The following is a 15,885-nucleotide window of genomic DNA, read 5'->3' on the forward strand; positions in this document are numbered from 1 at the left end:
GAAGGGGTTCAGGGGGCCGTGGCCTTTTGAAATCGGCATATACATTTGGCAGTCGTCTGCATAAAAGTGATAAGACACTCCATGTTTCTTAAAAATCTCTCCAAGAGGGAGAATGTATAGGGAAAACAGGATGGGGCCTAGAATAGATCCCTGGGGGACACCACAGTAAAGCGGAGCAGAAGAAGAGGTGGCGTCCCCCAGCCTGACAGAGAAGGAGCTCTCTGACAGGTAGGATCTGAACCACTCTAATGCAGTCCCCCTGACACCCACACAGTCTCATTAAAAGCAAATCAGTAAAAACCTTTAAAAGTGCAGATTCAGTACTGTGCAAACTTTTGTATCCAGACTGAAGTGGATCTAAAGTGCTATTTTTATCTAAAAAAGGCTGCAGTTGCGCCAAAACACATTTCTCCAAAATTTTTGACACAAAAGGTAATTTAGAAATGGGCCGATAATTTGACAAACTTGTAGGATCAAGACCTGTTTTTTTTTAATCAAAGGCTCAACAACAGCTCTTTTACAAAAAGAGGGCACACTGGCAGAAATGAAGCTGCTGTTGATGATGTCCCTAACAGACAAGTCAATAGTGTCCCAGACTTCTTTAAAAAAGCGAGGGGGGACTGGGTCTGTGGGACAGGACCAGGGTTTTAGTTTGTCAACTATTCCTGTAAGCTCAGGCATGGACACAGGCTCAAAGTGACTAAACACAGCCGAGCACTGAGTGGCCACATTCAAACTCAATGAAGAAGGAGAAAGATTTGCCCGAATAGAAGCAACCTTGTCGTTAAAAAAGGAGAGACATTTTTCCCAAGTTTCACTTGTCATCTCCAGTAAAGTGGCTGGATTCGGATTAAGAACATAACTAATAGTTTTAAAAAGAACACGTGGCTTGTAGACACTATTTGAAATTAAGTCTGACGGATATTTTATTTTCTCAGCTTTAACCACACTTTGATAATTCTGACAGTTTTCTTTTAAAATTTGATGAGACCTCCAAGTGATCCCCTTTCCACTTGCGCTCCGCCCTTCGCCACTCACGCCGAGCTGTGCGTGTGGTGTCATTGAGCCGAGGCTCCTGTGTTGGCTTTGGACGTATAGCTCTGAGGGGCGCTATACTGTCCAGAACCTCAGAACATGTAAATAAAAGAGCACATCAATTGTTCAGTGTCTGCAGAGTGTGATATACTCTGCATGGACACAGTGAACAAAGGAGTGTGATATACTCTGCATGGACACAGTGAACAAAGGAGTGTGATATACTCTGCATGGACACAGTGAACACAGGAGTGTGGTATACTCTGCATGGACACAGTGAACAAAGGAGTGTGATATACTCTGCATGGACACAGTGAACAAAGGAGTGTGGTATACTCTGCATGGACACAGTGAACAAAGGAGTGTGGTATACTCTGCATGGACACAGTGAACAAAGGAGTGTGGTATACTCTGCATGGACACAGTGAACAAAGGAGTGTGGTATACTCTGCATGGACACAGTGAACAAAGGAGTGTGGTATACTCTGCATGGACACAGTGAACAAAGGAGAGAAGGCGGCTGCAGTGTCAGACCTAATAACACGCCCATGACGCACTGCAGGCGGTTTTACATCAGGGTCCAAACTTCAATTGAACATAGCAGGACTGTGATCACCTTAGCCAGAACATTTCTTGTGGGACTCTGATAATCATCACAAGGAATGATTTGACTTGTTGACAGAAAAAGGAAGGCTCACCTTTGCAAGTCTTCCTGCGCAGGTTGTGACATGTGCGCCGACAACCACAACGGCGAGTGTCCCATGCACGGACCGCTGCATTCCCTGAGGAGGCTGGTCGGCACCAGCAGCACCGCCGCACCCGTTGCCCTGCCCGATGTCCCTGATTGGCTGAGAGACCTCCCCCGGGAGGTGAGCCCCCCCACCCCCCACCCCCTGTGGTCAACTTGCCTTTGACCTAAAAGGTGTGTTTGGTTTGCAGGTGTGCCTGTGCACCAGCACCGTCCCCGGCCTGGGGTACGGCATCTGTGCCGCCCAAAGGGTTCCCCAGGGAACTTGGATCGGACCATTCCAGGGCGTCCCTCTGATGCTGGACAAAGTCCGCTTGGGCGCCACCAGGAACACACGACACCTATGGGAGGTGAGTGAGAGTCCTAGCTAAAGGTTATTCAGTCCTGGACTGAGTAAAAATGTGTCTCCTCAGTTCCCAAACCTTGTTGTTAAAAGGAAAGGCCATGTAACACACTGGTAAAAATGCCTTTTTTGCAATGTGTTGCTGCCATTCCATTCTAAGTTCATGATTATTTGCAAAAATAGCAAAGTTTGTCAGTGTGAACATGAAATATCTTGTCTTTGCAGTCTATTGAAGACAAGTTGAAAAGGATTTGTTGTATTCTCTTTTTATTGACCATTTATTTACACGGTGACAACTTCACTGCTTTTGTAGTTGTAGATGTATTAAGGACAATCAGCATAAAAGTCAGTTCCATGTTATGAGCATAAAAACACTAAAGCATTGCGTCATTGACAAGTTGTTACCTTTTGTGTTCATGTTCACAATATACTACATCACCCTAAATACCCAAAGTCTTCATGTTTTCATGTGAGAATGGATACCACACCTTAAATATCTGCTGTCTGCCGCTAACGTGCACTTCTGTATCACTTTGTGTAATCATGGCAACGTTGAAGAAACTTCATCCTTTGAGTGTACTTCCTGAAGTGCACTGATACAAGTGTTCTCTTCTAATGTCATTGTAGTGGATTGTCCGAAGCTTAAACAGGCAACAAAAGTAGTTTAGTACAACACATTTATTTACCCATTATCAGAAGTGCAGGTTGAATTAAGTTGGCCGTGCAGACAGACCACATGTTACTCCGGAGCCAACAAGACACACACAAGCCAAAATCACTCTCGAGTTCCGGTCTTCTGCCATTTTTTATATGTCTTTTGTGCGTCATTGTTCCTTATCGAGTGCGTCAATGTCTTGTTGTTTTTCCCTATCTGTTCCATAACAACTCCAATCCTTTAGACAGTCAACACATTCTGTAGACTGGTTGGCACGACTTACTTTCACTTTTGTCCCACAGAAGAGGAAGAGAAATCAAAACGAGCATACATTTTTGACAGACATGAACTATAGGTCAAAGGTCATAAATTCTACTACATCATCAAGCTGTGACATGATTGGCTAAGAGCAGTCTGCCAGCCAATCAGGAAGCTTGTCTCATGTTGTCCATAATGAGGAGCAGCAGGATGTGACCTTTGAACCCTGCCGCTGGAGTTTCTTACTAGTGTGCCCAGGAATGTCCAGACTTTTCTTTAGCCTGGTTCCCCATAAGTTGGACTGGCAGGGAGCAGAAGACCAGGTTCTGGTGGACCCAGACCGGAGAAGTTCCAGGGAAAACACATGAAGCTGTCACGGGTCCTGTGAGTCTGTCGTGCTAAGAAAGCAAAGCAGCTTGAGGCGAAATATTTAGTTAGCGTGAGGCCCGCCAGGATTCCCAGAACTCTACTGGGCCTGTCGGAATCTCCTACTCTGGATCATAAAGCAGCTTTTATTTGTTCATGTTCCATCCATCAGACTTTATTAAAGAACCGCCATGACATCATCACTTGGACTTTTATGTCCCTTCAACGGTCCTCAACTTTTATTGGGAAAGGTCGCCCAGGTCCAACTGATGTAGGTGGCGCTGTTGCACACCTCAAGTCAACCACCTGGGATCACGCCATCACTGTTGTCATGGCGACGCTGAAGAAGACGTCTGCTCCCCTCCCCCGCACACACTTAACGCTCCAGTTGTTGTGTGAGAAAGCAGCTCGCTTCTCCAAATATTATGGGATGTCTGAGGCATTATCAGCCTGCTGATTGATGAGGCGGCTCGCTGAGAACATGGCGTCAGACCCAGGTCCAGACTGTTGCTCCTACATGTGGAGGTCCAGACTGTTGCTCCTACATGTGGAGGTCCAGACTGTTGCTTCTACATGTGGAGGTCCAGACTGTTGCTTCTACATGTGGAGGTCCAGACTGTTGCTCCTACATGTGGAGGTCCAGACTGTTGCTTCTACATGTGGAGGTCCAGACTGTTGCTTCTACATGTGGAGGTCCAGACTGTTGCTTCTACATGTGGAGGTCCAGACTATTGCTCCTACATGTGGAGGTCCAGACTGTTGCTTCTACATGTGGAGGTCCAGACTGTTGCTTCTACATGTGGAGGTCCAGACTGTTGCTTCTACATGTGGAGGTCCAGACTGTTGCTCCTACATGTGGAGGTCCAGACTGTTGCTTCTACATGTGGAGGTCCAGACTGTTGCTCCTACATGTGGAGGTCCAGACTGTTGCTCCTACATGTGGAGGTCCAGACTGTTGCTCCTACATGTGGAGGTCCAGACTGTTGCTTCTACATGTGGAGGTCCAGACTGTTGCTCCTACATGTGGAGGTCCAGACTGTTGCTTCTACATGTGGAGGTCCAGACTGTTGCTTCTACATGTGGAGGTCCAGACTGTTGCTCCTACATGTGGAGGTCCAGACTGTTGCTCCTACATGTGGAGGTCCAGACTGTTGCTCCTACATGTGGAGGTCCAGACTGTTGCTTCTACATGTGGAGGTCCAGACTGTTGCTCCTACATGTGGAGGTCCAGACTGTTGCTCCTACATGTGGAGGTCCAGACTGTTGCTCCTACATGTGGAGGTCCAGACTGTTGCTTCTACATGTGGAGGTCCAGACTGTTGCTTCTACATGTGGAGGTCCAGACTATTGCTCCTACATGTGGAGGTCCAGACTGTTGCTTCTACATGTGGAGGTCCAGACTGTTGCTTCTACATGTGGAGGTCCAGACTGTTGCTTCTACATGTGGAGGTCCAGACTGTTGCTCCTACATGTGGAGGTCCAGACTGTTGCTTCTACATGTGGAGGTCCAGACTGTTGCTCCTACATGTGGAGGTCCAGACTGTTGCTCCTACATGTGGAGGTCCAGACTGTTGCTCCTACATGTGGAGGTCCAGACTGTTGCTTCTACATGTGGAGGTCCAGACTGTTGCTCCTACATGTGGAGGTCCAGACTGTTGCTCCTACATGTGGAGGTCCAGACTGTTGCTCCTACATGTGGAGGTCCAGACTGTTGCTTCTACATGTGGAGGTCCAGACTGTTGCTTCTACATGTGGAGGTCCAGACTGTTGCTTCTACATGTGGAGGTCCAGACTGTTGCTTCTACATGTGGAGGTCCAGACTGTTGCTCCTACATGTGGAGGTCCAGACTGTTGCTTCTACATGTGGAGGTCCAGACTGTTGCTCCTACATGTGGAGGTCCAGACTGTTGCTTCTACATGTGGAGGTCCAGACTGTTGCTTCTACATGTGGAGGTCCAGACTGTTGCTTCTACATGTGGAGGTCCAGACTGTTGCTTCTACATGTGGAGGTCCAGACTATTGCTCCTACATGTGGAGGTCCAGACTGTTGCTTCTACATGTGGAGGTCCAGACTGTTGCTCCTACATGTGGAGGTCCAGACTGTTGCTTCTACATGTGGAGGTCCAGACTGTTGCTTCTACATGTGGAGGTCCAGACTGTTGCTTCTACATGTGGAGGTCCAGACTGTTGCTTCTACATGTGGAGGTCCAGACTGTTGCTTCTACATGTGGAGGTCCAGACTGTTGCTCCTACATGTGGAGGTCCAGACTGTTGCTCCTACATGTGGAGGTCCAGACTGTTGCTCCTACATGTGGAGGTCCAGACTGTTGCTCCTACATGTGGAGGTCCAGACTGTTGCTTCTACATGTGGAGGTCCAGACTGTTGCTCCTACATGTGGAGGTCCAGACTGTTGCTTCTACATGTGGAGGTCCAGACTGTTGCTCCTACATGTGGAGGTCCAGACTGTTGCTCCTACATGTGGAGGTCCAGACTGTTGCTCCTACATGTGGAGGTCCAGACTGTTGCTTCTACATGTGGAGGTCCAGACTGTTGCTCCTACATGTGGAGGTCCAGACTGTTGCTCCTACATGTGGAGGTCCAGACTGTTGCTCCTACATGTGGAGGTCCAGACTGTTGCTTCTACATGTGGAGGTCCAGACTGTTGCTTCTACATGTGGAGGTCCAGACTGTTGCTTCTACATGTGGAGGTCCAGACTGTTGCTTCTACATGTGGAGGTCCAGACTGTTGCTCCTACATGTGGAGGTCCAGACTGTTGCTTCTACATGTGGAGGTCCAGACTGTTGCTCCTACATGTGGAGGTCCAGACTGTTGCTTCTACATGTGGAGGTCCAGACTGTTGCTTCTACATGTGGAGGTCCAGACTGTTGCTTCTACATGTGGAGGTCCAGACTGTTGCTTCTACATGTGGAGGTCCAGACTATTGCTCCTACATGTGGAGGTCCAGACTGTTGCTTCTACATGTGGAGGTCCAGACTGTTGCTCCTACATGTGGAGGTCCAGACTGTTGCTTCTACATGTGGAGGTCCAGACTGTTGCTTCTACATGTGGAGGTCCAGACTGTTGCTTCTACATGTGGAGGTCCAGACTGTTGCTTCTACATGTGGAGGTCCAGACTGTTGCTTCTACATGTGGAGGTCCAGACTGTTGCTCCTACATGTGGAGGTCCAGACTGTTGCTCCTACATGTGGAGGTCCAGACTGTTGCTCCTACATGTGGAGGTCCAGACTGTTGCTCCTACATGTGGAGGTCCAGACTGTTGCTTCTACATGTGGAGGTCCAGACTGTTGCTCCTACATGTGGAGGTCCAGACTGTTGCTTCTACATGTGGAGGTCCAGACTGTTGCTTCTACATGTGGAGGTCCAGACTGTTGCTCCTACATGTGGAGGTCCAGACTGTTGCTTCTACATGTGGAGGTCCAGACTGTTGCTTCTACATGTGGAGGTCCAGACTGTTGCTTCTACATGTGGAGGTCCAGACTGTTGCTTCTACATGTGGAGGTCCAGACTGTTGCTCCTACATGTGGAGGTCCAGACTGTTGCTCCTACATGTGGAGGTCCAGACTGTTGCTCCTACATGTGGAGGTCCAGACTGTTGCTCCTACATGTGGAGGTCCAGACTGTTGCTCCTACATGTGGAGGTCCAGACTGTTGCTCCTACATGTGGAGGTCCAGACTGTTGCTTCTACATGTGGAGGTCCAGACTGTTGCTCCTACATGTGGAGGTCCAGACTGTTGCTTCTACATGTGGAGGTCCAGACTGTTGCTCCTACATGTGGAGGTCCAGACTGTTGCTCCTACATGTGGAGGTCCAGACTGTTGCTTCTACATGTGGAGGTCCAGACTGTTGCTTCTACATGTGGAGGTCCAGACTGTTGCTTCTACATGTGGAGGTCCAGACTGTTGCTTCTACATGTGGAGGTCCAGACTGTTGCTCCTACATGTGGAGGTCCAGACTGTTGCTCCTACATGTGGAGGTCCAGACTGTTGCTTCTACATGTGGAGGTCCAGACTGTTGCTTCTACATGTGGAGGTCCAGACTGTTGCTCCTACATGTGGAGGTCCACATGTAGAAGGTTCTGCTTCAGCAACATGTACTAGTTGTTTTTACAACTCTGTCATGTTGATCCTTTGGCACCATGTGAACACCACCAAATGGTGTCAGTGCGCTTTGAACACAGTGTGAAAATGGTGTGAATTGCAAGTGAAAATAGTGTGAATCAGGTTTAAAGGCCTACTGAAATGATATTTTTTCATTTAAACGGGGATAGCAGATCCATTCTATGTGTCATACTTGATCATTTTGCGATATTGCCATATTTTTGCTGAAAGGATTTAGTAGAGAAAATCGATGATAAAGTTCGCAACTTTTGGTCGCTGATTAAAAAAAAGCCTTGCCTGTAGCGGAAGTAGCGTGACGTCACCGGAGGAAGGGCTGCTCACATCTGCACATTGTTTACACCAGCAGCGAGAGCGATTCGGACCGAGAAAGCGACGATTACCCCATTAATTTGAGCGAGGATGAAAGATTCGTGGATGAGGAACGTTAGAGTGAAGGACTAGAGTGCAGTGCAGGACATATCTTTTTTCGCTCTGAGCGTAACTTAGGTACAAGCTGGCTCATTGGATTCCACACTCTCTCCTTTTTCTATGGTGGATCACGGATTTGTATTTGAAAGCACCTGGGATACTATATCCTCTTGAAAATGAGAGTCCAGAACGCGAAATGGACATTCACAGTGACTTTTATCTCCACGACAATACATTGGCGAAGCACTTTAGCTACTGAGCTAATGTGATAGCATCGTGCTTAAATGCGGATAGAAACAAAATAAATAAACCCCTGACTGGAAGGATAGACAGAAGATCAACAATACTATTAAACTCTGGACATGTAACTACACGGTTAATGCTGTCCAGCTTGGCGAAGCTTAGCAATGCTGTTGCTAACGACGCCATTGAAGCCAACTTAGCTACGGAACCTCGACAGAGCTATGCTAAAAACATTAGCTCTGCACCTACGCCAGCTCTCATCTGCTCATCAACACCCGTGCTCACCTGCGTTCCAGCGATCGACGGTACGACGAAGGACTTCACCTGATCATCGATGCGGTTGGCGAGACGGAGGAAGTCAAGGTGAGGTTGTTCGGCTAGCGCGTCTGCTATCCTCAAAGTCCTCCTGGTTGTGTTGCTGCAGCCAGCCGCTAATACACCGATCCCACCTACAACTTTCTTCTTTGCAGTCTCCATTGTTCATTAAACAAATTGCAAAAGATTCACCAACACAGATGTCCACAATACTGTGGAATTATGAGATGAAAACAGAGCTTTTTTGTATTGGATACAATGGTGTACCAATACTTCCGCTTCAACCGTTGACGTCACGCGCATACGTCATCATACATAGACGTTTTCAGCCGGATATTTCCCGGGAAATGTAAAATGTCACTTTATAAGTTAACCCGGCCGTATTGGCATGTGTTGCAATGTTAAGATGTCATCATTGATATATAAACTATCAGACTGCGTGCTCACTAGTAGTGGCTTTCAGTAGGACTTTAAATTACAAGTGAAAACAGTGTGAATCAGACTCAAACCAGATGTGATCACAGTGTGAATCAGGTTCGATGAGTTTGTAAACATAAAATAAATCAGGTTTTAACCACATGTAACTATAGCGTGAATCAAGTTTGAACCACATGTAAACATAGGTTGAATCAGGTTTGAATTACAACTAAACATAGTGTGAATTAGGTTTGAACCACAAGTAAACAGTGTGATTAAGGTTTGTACCAAATGTGAACATAATGTGAGTCAGGTTTGAACCACAAGTCAGCAGTGTGAATCATGTTTGAATCACATGTAAACAGTGTAAATCAGGTTCAAACCAAATGTAAACACAGTGTGAATCATGTGTGAATCACATGTAAACAGTGTAAATCAGGTTCAAACCAAATGTAAACACAGTGTGAATCAGGTTTGAACCATGTTTAAACATAGTGTGAATCAGGTTTGAATGGCATGTAAACATTGTGAATCAGGTTCAAACCACATGTAAACATTTTGAATCAGGTTTGAACCACAAGTGAACACAGTGTGAATTAGGTTTGAACCACATGTAAACATAGTGTGAATCAGGTTTGAACCACTTTTTAAACGGTGTGAATTAGGTGTGAACGACAGTGTAAATCATCTAAACACAAGTGAACACAGTGTAAATCAGGTTTGAACCACATGTAAACATTGTGTGAATTCGGTTCAAACAACATTATAAACATAGTGTGAATCAGGTTCCAACCACATTATAACATAGTGTGAATCAAGATTGAACCACATGTAAACATAGTGTGAATCAGGTGTGAACGACGCTGTAAATCAGATTCAAACCACAAGTGAACATACTGTGAATCTGGTTGAACAGCATGTAAACATTGTGGGAATAAGGTTTGAGCCACATTATAATCATAGTGTGAATCAGGTTTGAACATTTAAACATTGTGTGAATAAGGTTCGAGCCACATTATAAACGTAGTGTGAATCAGTTTTGAACCACATGTAAACATAGTGTGAATCAGGTTTGAATGGCATGTAAACATAGTGTGTATCAGGTTCAAGCCACATTATAAACATAGTGTGAATCAGTTTTGAACCACGTCTAAACATAGTGTGAATCAGGTTTGAACAACATGTAAACAGTGTGAATCAGGTTCAAAGTACATTATAAACATAGTGTGAATCAGTTTTGAACAACATGTAACCAAAGTGTGAATCAGGTTTGAACAACATGTAAACATTGTGTGAATCAGGTTTGAACCACATTATAAACATAGTGTGAATTAGGTTTGAACCATGTCCAAACAGTGTGAATCAGGTTCAAACCACATTATAAACAGTGTGAATCAGGTTTGAACAACTTGTAATAATAGTGTGAATCAGGTTTGAACCACAAGTTAACATACTGTGAATCAGGTTTGAACCACATTATAAACATTGTGTGAATCAGGTTCAAACCACATTATAAACATCAGGCTTGAATAACCTGTAAACATAGTGTGAATCAGGTTTGAATGGCTTGTAAACACAGTGTGAATCAGGTTTGAACCACATGTAAACATAGTGTGAATCAGGTTTGAACCACATGTAAACATAGTGTGAATCAGGTTTGATTGGCATGTGTTAACATAGTGTGAATCAGGTTTGAAGAACATGTAAACATTGTGTGAATAAAGTTCAAGCCACATTATAAACAGTGTAAAACAGGTTTGAACCACATGTAAACATAGTGTGAATCAGGTTTGAACCACATTTAAACATTGTAAATCAGGTTTAAATGGCATGTAAACATAGTGTGAATCAGGTTCAAGCCACATTATAAACAGTGTGAATCAAGTTTGAACCACATTATAAACATTGTGGGAATAGGGTTCAAGCCACATTATAAACATAGTGTGAATCTGGTTTGAACGACATGCAAACATTTTGTGAATAGGGTTCAAGCCACATTATAAACCTAGTGTGAATCAGGTTTGAACCACATGCAAACATTGTGTGAATAGGGTTCAAGCCATATTATAAACCCAGTGTGAATCAGGTTTGAACCACATGTAAACATTGTGTGAATCATAATTGAGTAGTGTGTGAATGAGAAGTGGATCAGAAGTGAAAGTGTAGTAATGATGAGTACAGTGTGTTGAAAGTGTAGTAGTGAGTGTTTGTTCAGTGAAGGAGAGGAGGTGATGAAGATAACGGCAGAATTAGTGAGCATTATTGATTAGCTGTAGAAGACAAGTGTGCCATCATTGATCTTCTCTCAGGAAGAGTTTTCCTGGATTTGGACTGAAGAACAACATCTTCTACACACCAACAGTGGACTTGTCAGGTGATGACATCAGAGGGTGTCAGGTGATGACATCACAGGGTGTCAGGTGATGACATCAGAGGGTGTCAGGTGATGACATCACAGGGTGTCAGGTGATGACATCAGAGGCTGTCAGGTGATGACATCCGAGGGTGTCAGGTGATGACATCAGAGGGTGTCAGGTGATGACATCAGAGGGTGTCAGGTGATGACATCAGAGGGTGTCAGGTGATGACATCACAGGGTGTCAGGTGATGACATCAGAGGGTGTCAGGTGATGACATCAGAGGGTGTCAGGTGATGACATCAGAGGGTGTCAGGTGATGACATCAGAGGGTGTCAGGTGATGACATCCGAGGGTGTCAGGTGATGACATCAGAGGGTGTCAGGTGATGACATCAGAGGGTGTCAGGTGATGACATCAGAGGGTGTCAGGTGATGACATCAGAGGGTGGGTGTGTCCTGAAGTTGTCCAGAAACAAAAGGGTTTATTATCAGCTGATAGATGACATTGGAGGTGCGACACAACTGCATGAGTCACTTGCACTTCATGCCTGCTGATAAGCACACTTCACTGACTTCTTCATGCACTTAACACACTTCACTGACTTCTTCATGCACTTAACACACTTCACTGACTTCTTCATGCACTTAACACACTTCACTGACTTCTTCATGCACTTAACACACTTCACTGACTTCTTCATGCACTTAACACACTTGACTGACTTCTTCATGCACTTAACACACTTGACTGACTTCTTCATGCACTTAACACACTTCACTGACTTCTTCATGCACTTAACACACTTCACTGACTTCTTCATGCACTTAACACACTTGACTGACTTCTTCATGCACTTAACACACTTGACTGACTTCTTCATGCACTTAACACACTTCACTGACTTCTTCATGCACTTAACACACTTCACTGACTTCTTCATGCACTTAACACACTTCACTGACTTCTTCATGCACTTAACACACTTGACTGACTTCTTCATGCACTTAACACACTTGACTGACTTCTTCATGCACTTAACACACTTCACTGACTTCTTCATGCACTTAACACACTTCACTGACTTCTTCATGCACTTAACACACTTGACTGACTTCTTCATGCACTTAACACACTTGACTGACTTCTTCATGCACTTAACACACTTCACTGACTTCTTCATGCACTTAACACACTTCACTGACTTCTTCATGCACTTAACACACTTCACTGACTTCTTCATGCACTTAACACACTTCACTGACTTCTTCATGCACTTAACACACTTGACTGACTTCTTCATGCACTTAACACACTTGACTGACTTCTTCATGCACTTAACACACTTCACTGACTTCTTCATGCACTTAACACACTTCACTGACTTCTTCATGCACTTAACACACTTGACTGACTTCTTCATGCACTTAACACACTTGACTGACTTCTTCATGCACTTAACACACTTCACTGACTTCTTCATGCACTTAACACACTTCACTGACTTCTTCATGCACTTAACACACTTCACTGACTTCTTCATGCACTTAACACACTTGACTGACTTCTTCATGCACTTAACACACTTGACTGACTTCTTCATGCACTTAACACACTTCACTGACTTCTTCATGCACTTAACACACTTCACTGACTTCTTCATGCACTTAACACACTTGACTGACTTCTTCATGCACTTAACACACTTGACTGACTTCTTCATGCACTTAACACACTTCACTGACTTCTTCATGCACTTAACACACTTCACTGACTTCTTCATGCACTTAACACACTTGACTGACTTCTTCATGCACTTAACACACTTGACTGACTTCTTCATGCACTTAACACACTTCACTGACTTCTTCATGCACTTAACACACTTCACTGACTTCTTCATGCACTTAACACACTTCACTGACTTCTTCATGCACTTAACACACTTCACTGACTTCTTCATGCACTTAACACACTTGACTGACTTCTTCATGCACTTAACACACTTGACTGACTTCTTCATGCACTTAACACACTTGACTGACTTCTTCATGCACTTAACACACTTGACTGACTTCTTCATGCACTTAACACACTTGACTGACTTCTTCATGCACTTAACACACTTGACTGATAGACTCGCTGGTTTAGTGCTGTTCTTGTGTGGTCTGTTCAAGTCAAACAAGGACAATTTACTGCTTCTCCTTTGTTATTTTACACCTTTCAGAGCTGTCTACTATATATACTGTGTACTACTATATATATACACCTCTGTGTACTACTATATATATACACCTCTGTGTACTACTATATATATACACCTCTGTGTACTACTATATATATACACCTCTGTGTACTACTATATATATACACCTCTGTGTACTACTATATATATACACCTCTGTGTACTACTATATATATATACACCTCTGTGTACTACTATATATATATACACCTCTGTGTACTACTATATATACACCTCGTACTGTATACTATATATATACACCTCTGTGTACTACTATATATATACACCTCTGTGTACTACTATATATATACACCTCTGTGTACTACTATATATATACACCTCTGTGTACTACTATATATACACCTCGTACTGTATACTATATATATACACCTCTGTGTACTACTATATATATACACCTCTGTGTACTACTATATATATACACCTCTGTGTACTACTATATATATACACCTCTGTGTACTACTATATATACACCTCGTACTGTATACTATATATATACACCTCTGTGTACTACTATATATATACACCTCTGTGTACTACTATATATATACACCTCTGTGTACTACTATATATATACACCTCTGTGTACTACTATATATATACACCTCTGTGTACTACTATATATACACCTCTGTGTACTACTATATATATACACCTCTGTGTACTACTATATATATACGCCTCTGTGTACTACTATATATACACCTCGTACTGTATACTATATACTGTGTAGTGTATACTGTGTACTATATACTGTGTAGTGTATAGTGTATACTATATACTGTGTAGTGTATACTGTGTACTATATACTGTGTAGTGTATAGTGTATACTATATAGTGTGTAGTGTATAGTGTGTAGTGTATACTGTGTAGTGTGTAGTGTATAGTGTGTACTATATAGTGCCATCTTGCAGGTTCTATGGACCATCAAACATCTTTGAACAGTTTGATGTTTGTTTTATTCTTTCAATAAAAGATGTCCGCTGTCGTTCTTCACTTTGTCGCGTCGTCGTCTGCCTCCCGCTCTTTTCCTCCCGCTCTTTTCCTCCCGCTCTTTTCCTCCCGCTCTTTTCCTCCCGCTCTTTTCCTCCCGCTCTTTTCCTCTCACGCTCCGCGTCCGCTTCCTCCTCGCTCCTCTCTCTCCCGGCTGCTCCCCTTTTCTTCAGCAAGAGGAGATTGGATGATTGTGTCCAGGTGCACGGATGGCACACCTGGGCACAATTGCGGCGTTGCTCCCGGCGCGCCCCGCCTCGCCGCTCGCCGCTCGCTCGCCGTCCTCGCCGCCATCTTGGGCCGGGCTCCGGCGTGCCCTGCCTCGCTGCTCGCTCGCCGGCCCCGCCTCTCTACATGTATATACTGTATGTCAATCATATTCAAGTACTATTAGTACTACCACACACCATCCTGTTTAAGTACTATTAGTACTACCACACACCATCCTGTTCAAGTACTATTAGTACTACCACACACCATCCTGTTCAAGTACTATTAGTACTACCACACACCATCCTGTTTAAGTACTATTAGTACTACCACACACCATCCTGTTCAAGTACTATTAGTACTACCACACACCATCCTGTTTAAGTACTATTAGTACTACCACACACCATCCTGTTCAAGTACTATTAGTACTACCACACACCATCCTGTTTAAGTACTATTAGTACTACCACACACCATCCTGTTCAAGTACTATTAGTACTACCACACACCATCCTGTTCAAGTACTATTAGTACTACCACACACCATCCTGTTTAAGTACTATTAGTACTACCACACACCATCCTGTTCAAGTACTATTAGTACTACCACACACCATCCTGTTCAAGTACTATTAGTACTACCACACACCATCCTGTTCAAGTACTATTAGTACTACCACACACCATCCTGTTCAAGTACTATTAGTACTACCACACACCATCCTGTTCAAGTACTATTAGTACTACCACACACCATCCTGTTCAAGTACTATTAGTACTACCACACACCATCCTGTTCAAGTACTATTAGTACTACCACACACCATCCTGTTCAAGTACTATTAGTACTACCACACACCATCCTGTTTAAGTACTATTAGTACTACCACACACCATCCTGTTTAAGTACTATTAGTACTACCACACACCATCCTGTTTAACCCTAACCCTAATAATACTATCATCTTCACTCAGTATGTTTGTGTTGTAGTACTAATAATACTATCATCTTCACTCAGTATGTTTGTGTTGTAGTACTAATAATACTATCATCTTCACTCTGTATGTTTGTGTTGTAGTACTAATAATACTATCATCTCCACTCAGTATGTTTGTGTTGTAGTACTAA

At 44.0% G+C, this 15,885-nt stretch overlaps 1 protein-coding gene across 5 annotated transcripts in view; it reads left to right on the top strand.

Annotated features, from left to right (window-relative positions):
• The window catches only part of LOC133632718 (putative histone-lysine N-methyltransferase PRDM6), a 98,603-nt gene that overhangs the window by 40,313 nt on the left and 42,405 nt on the right, over window positions 1–15,885 (top strand). For all 5 annotated transcript variants that reach the window (XM_062025329.1, XM_062025327.1, XM_062025328.1 and 2 more), the window contains 2 exons: window positions 1,756–1,904; window positions 1,975–2,133. In XM_062025329.1, coding sequence (XP_061881313.1) covers window positions 1,756–1,904; window positions 1,975–2,133 — 308 coding nt within the window. The remainder of the gene's footprint in view (window positions 1–1,755; window positions 1,905–1,974; window positions 2,134–15,885) is intronic.

This window comes from Entelurus aequoreus, linkage group LG17 (assembly GCF_033978785.1).
Source record: "Entelurus aequoreus isolate RoL-2023_Sb linkage group LG17, RoL_Eaeq_v1.1, whole genome shotgun sequence".
NCBI lineage: Eukaryota > Metazoa > Chordata > Actinopteri > Syngnathiformes > Syngnathidae > Entelurus > Entelurus aequoreus.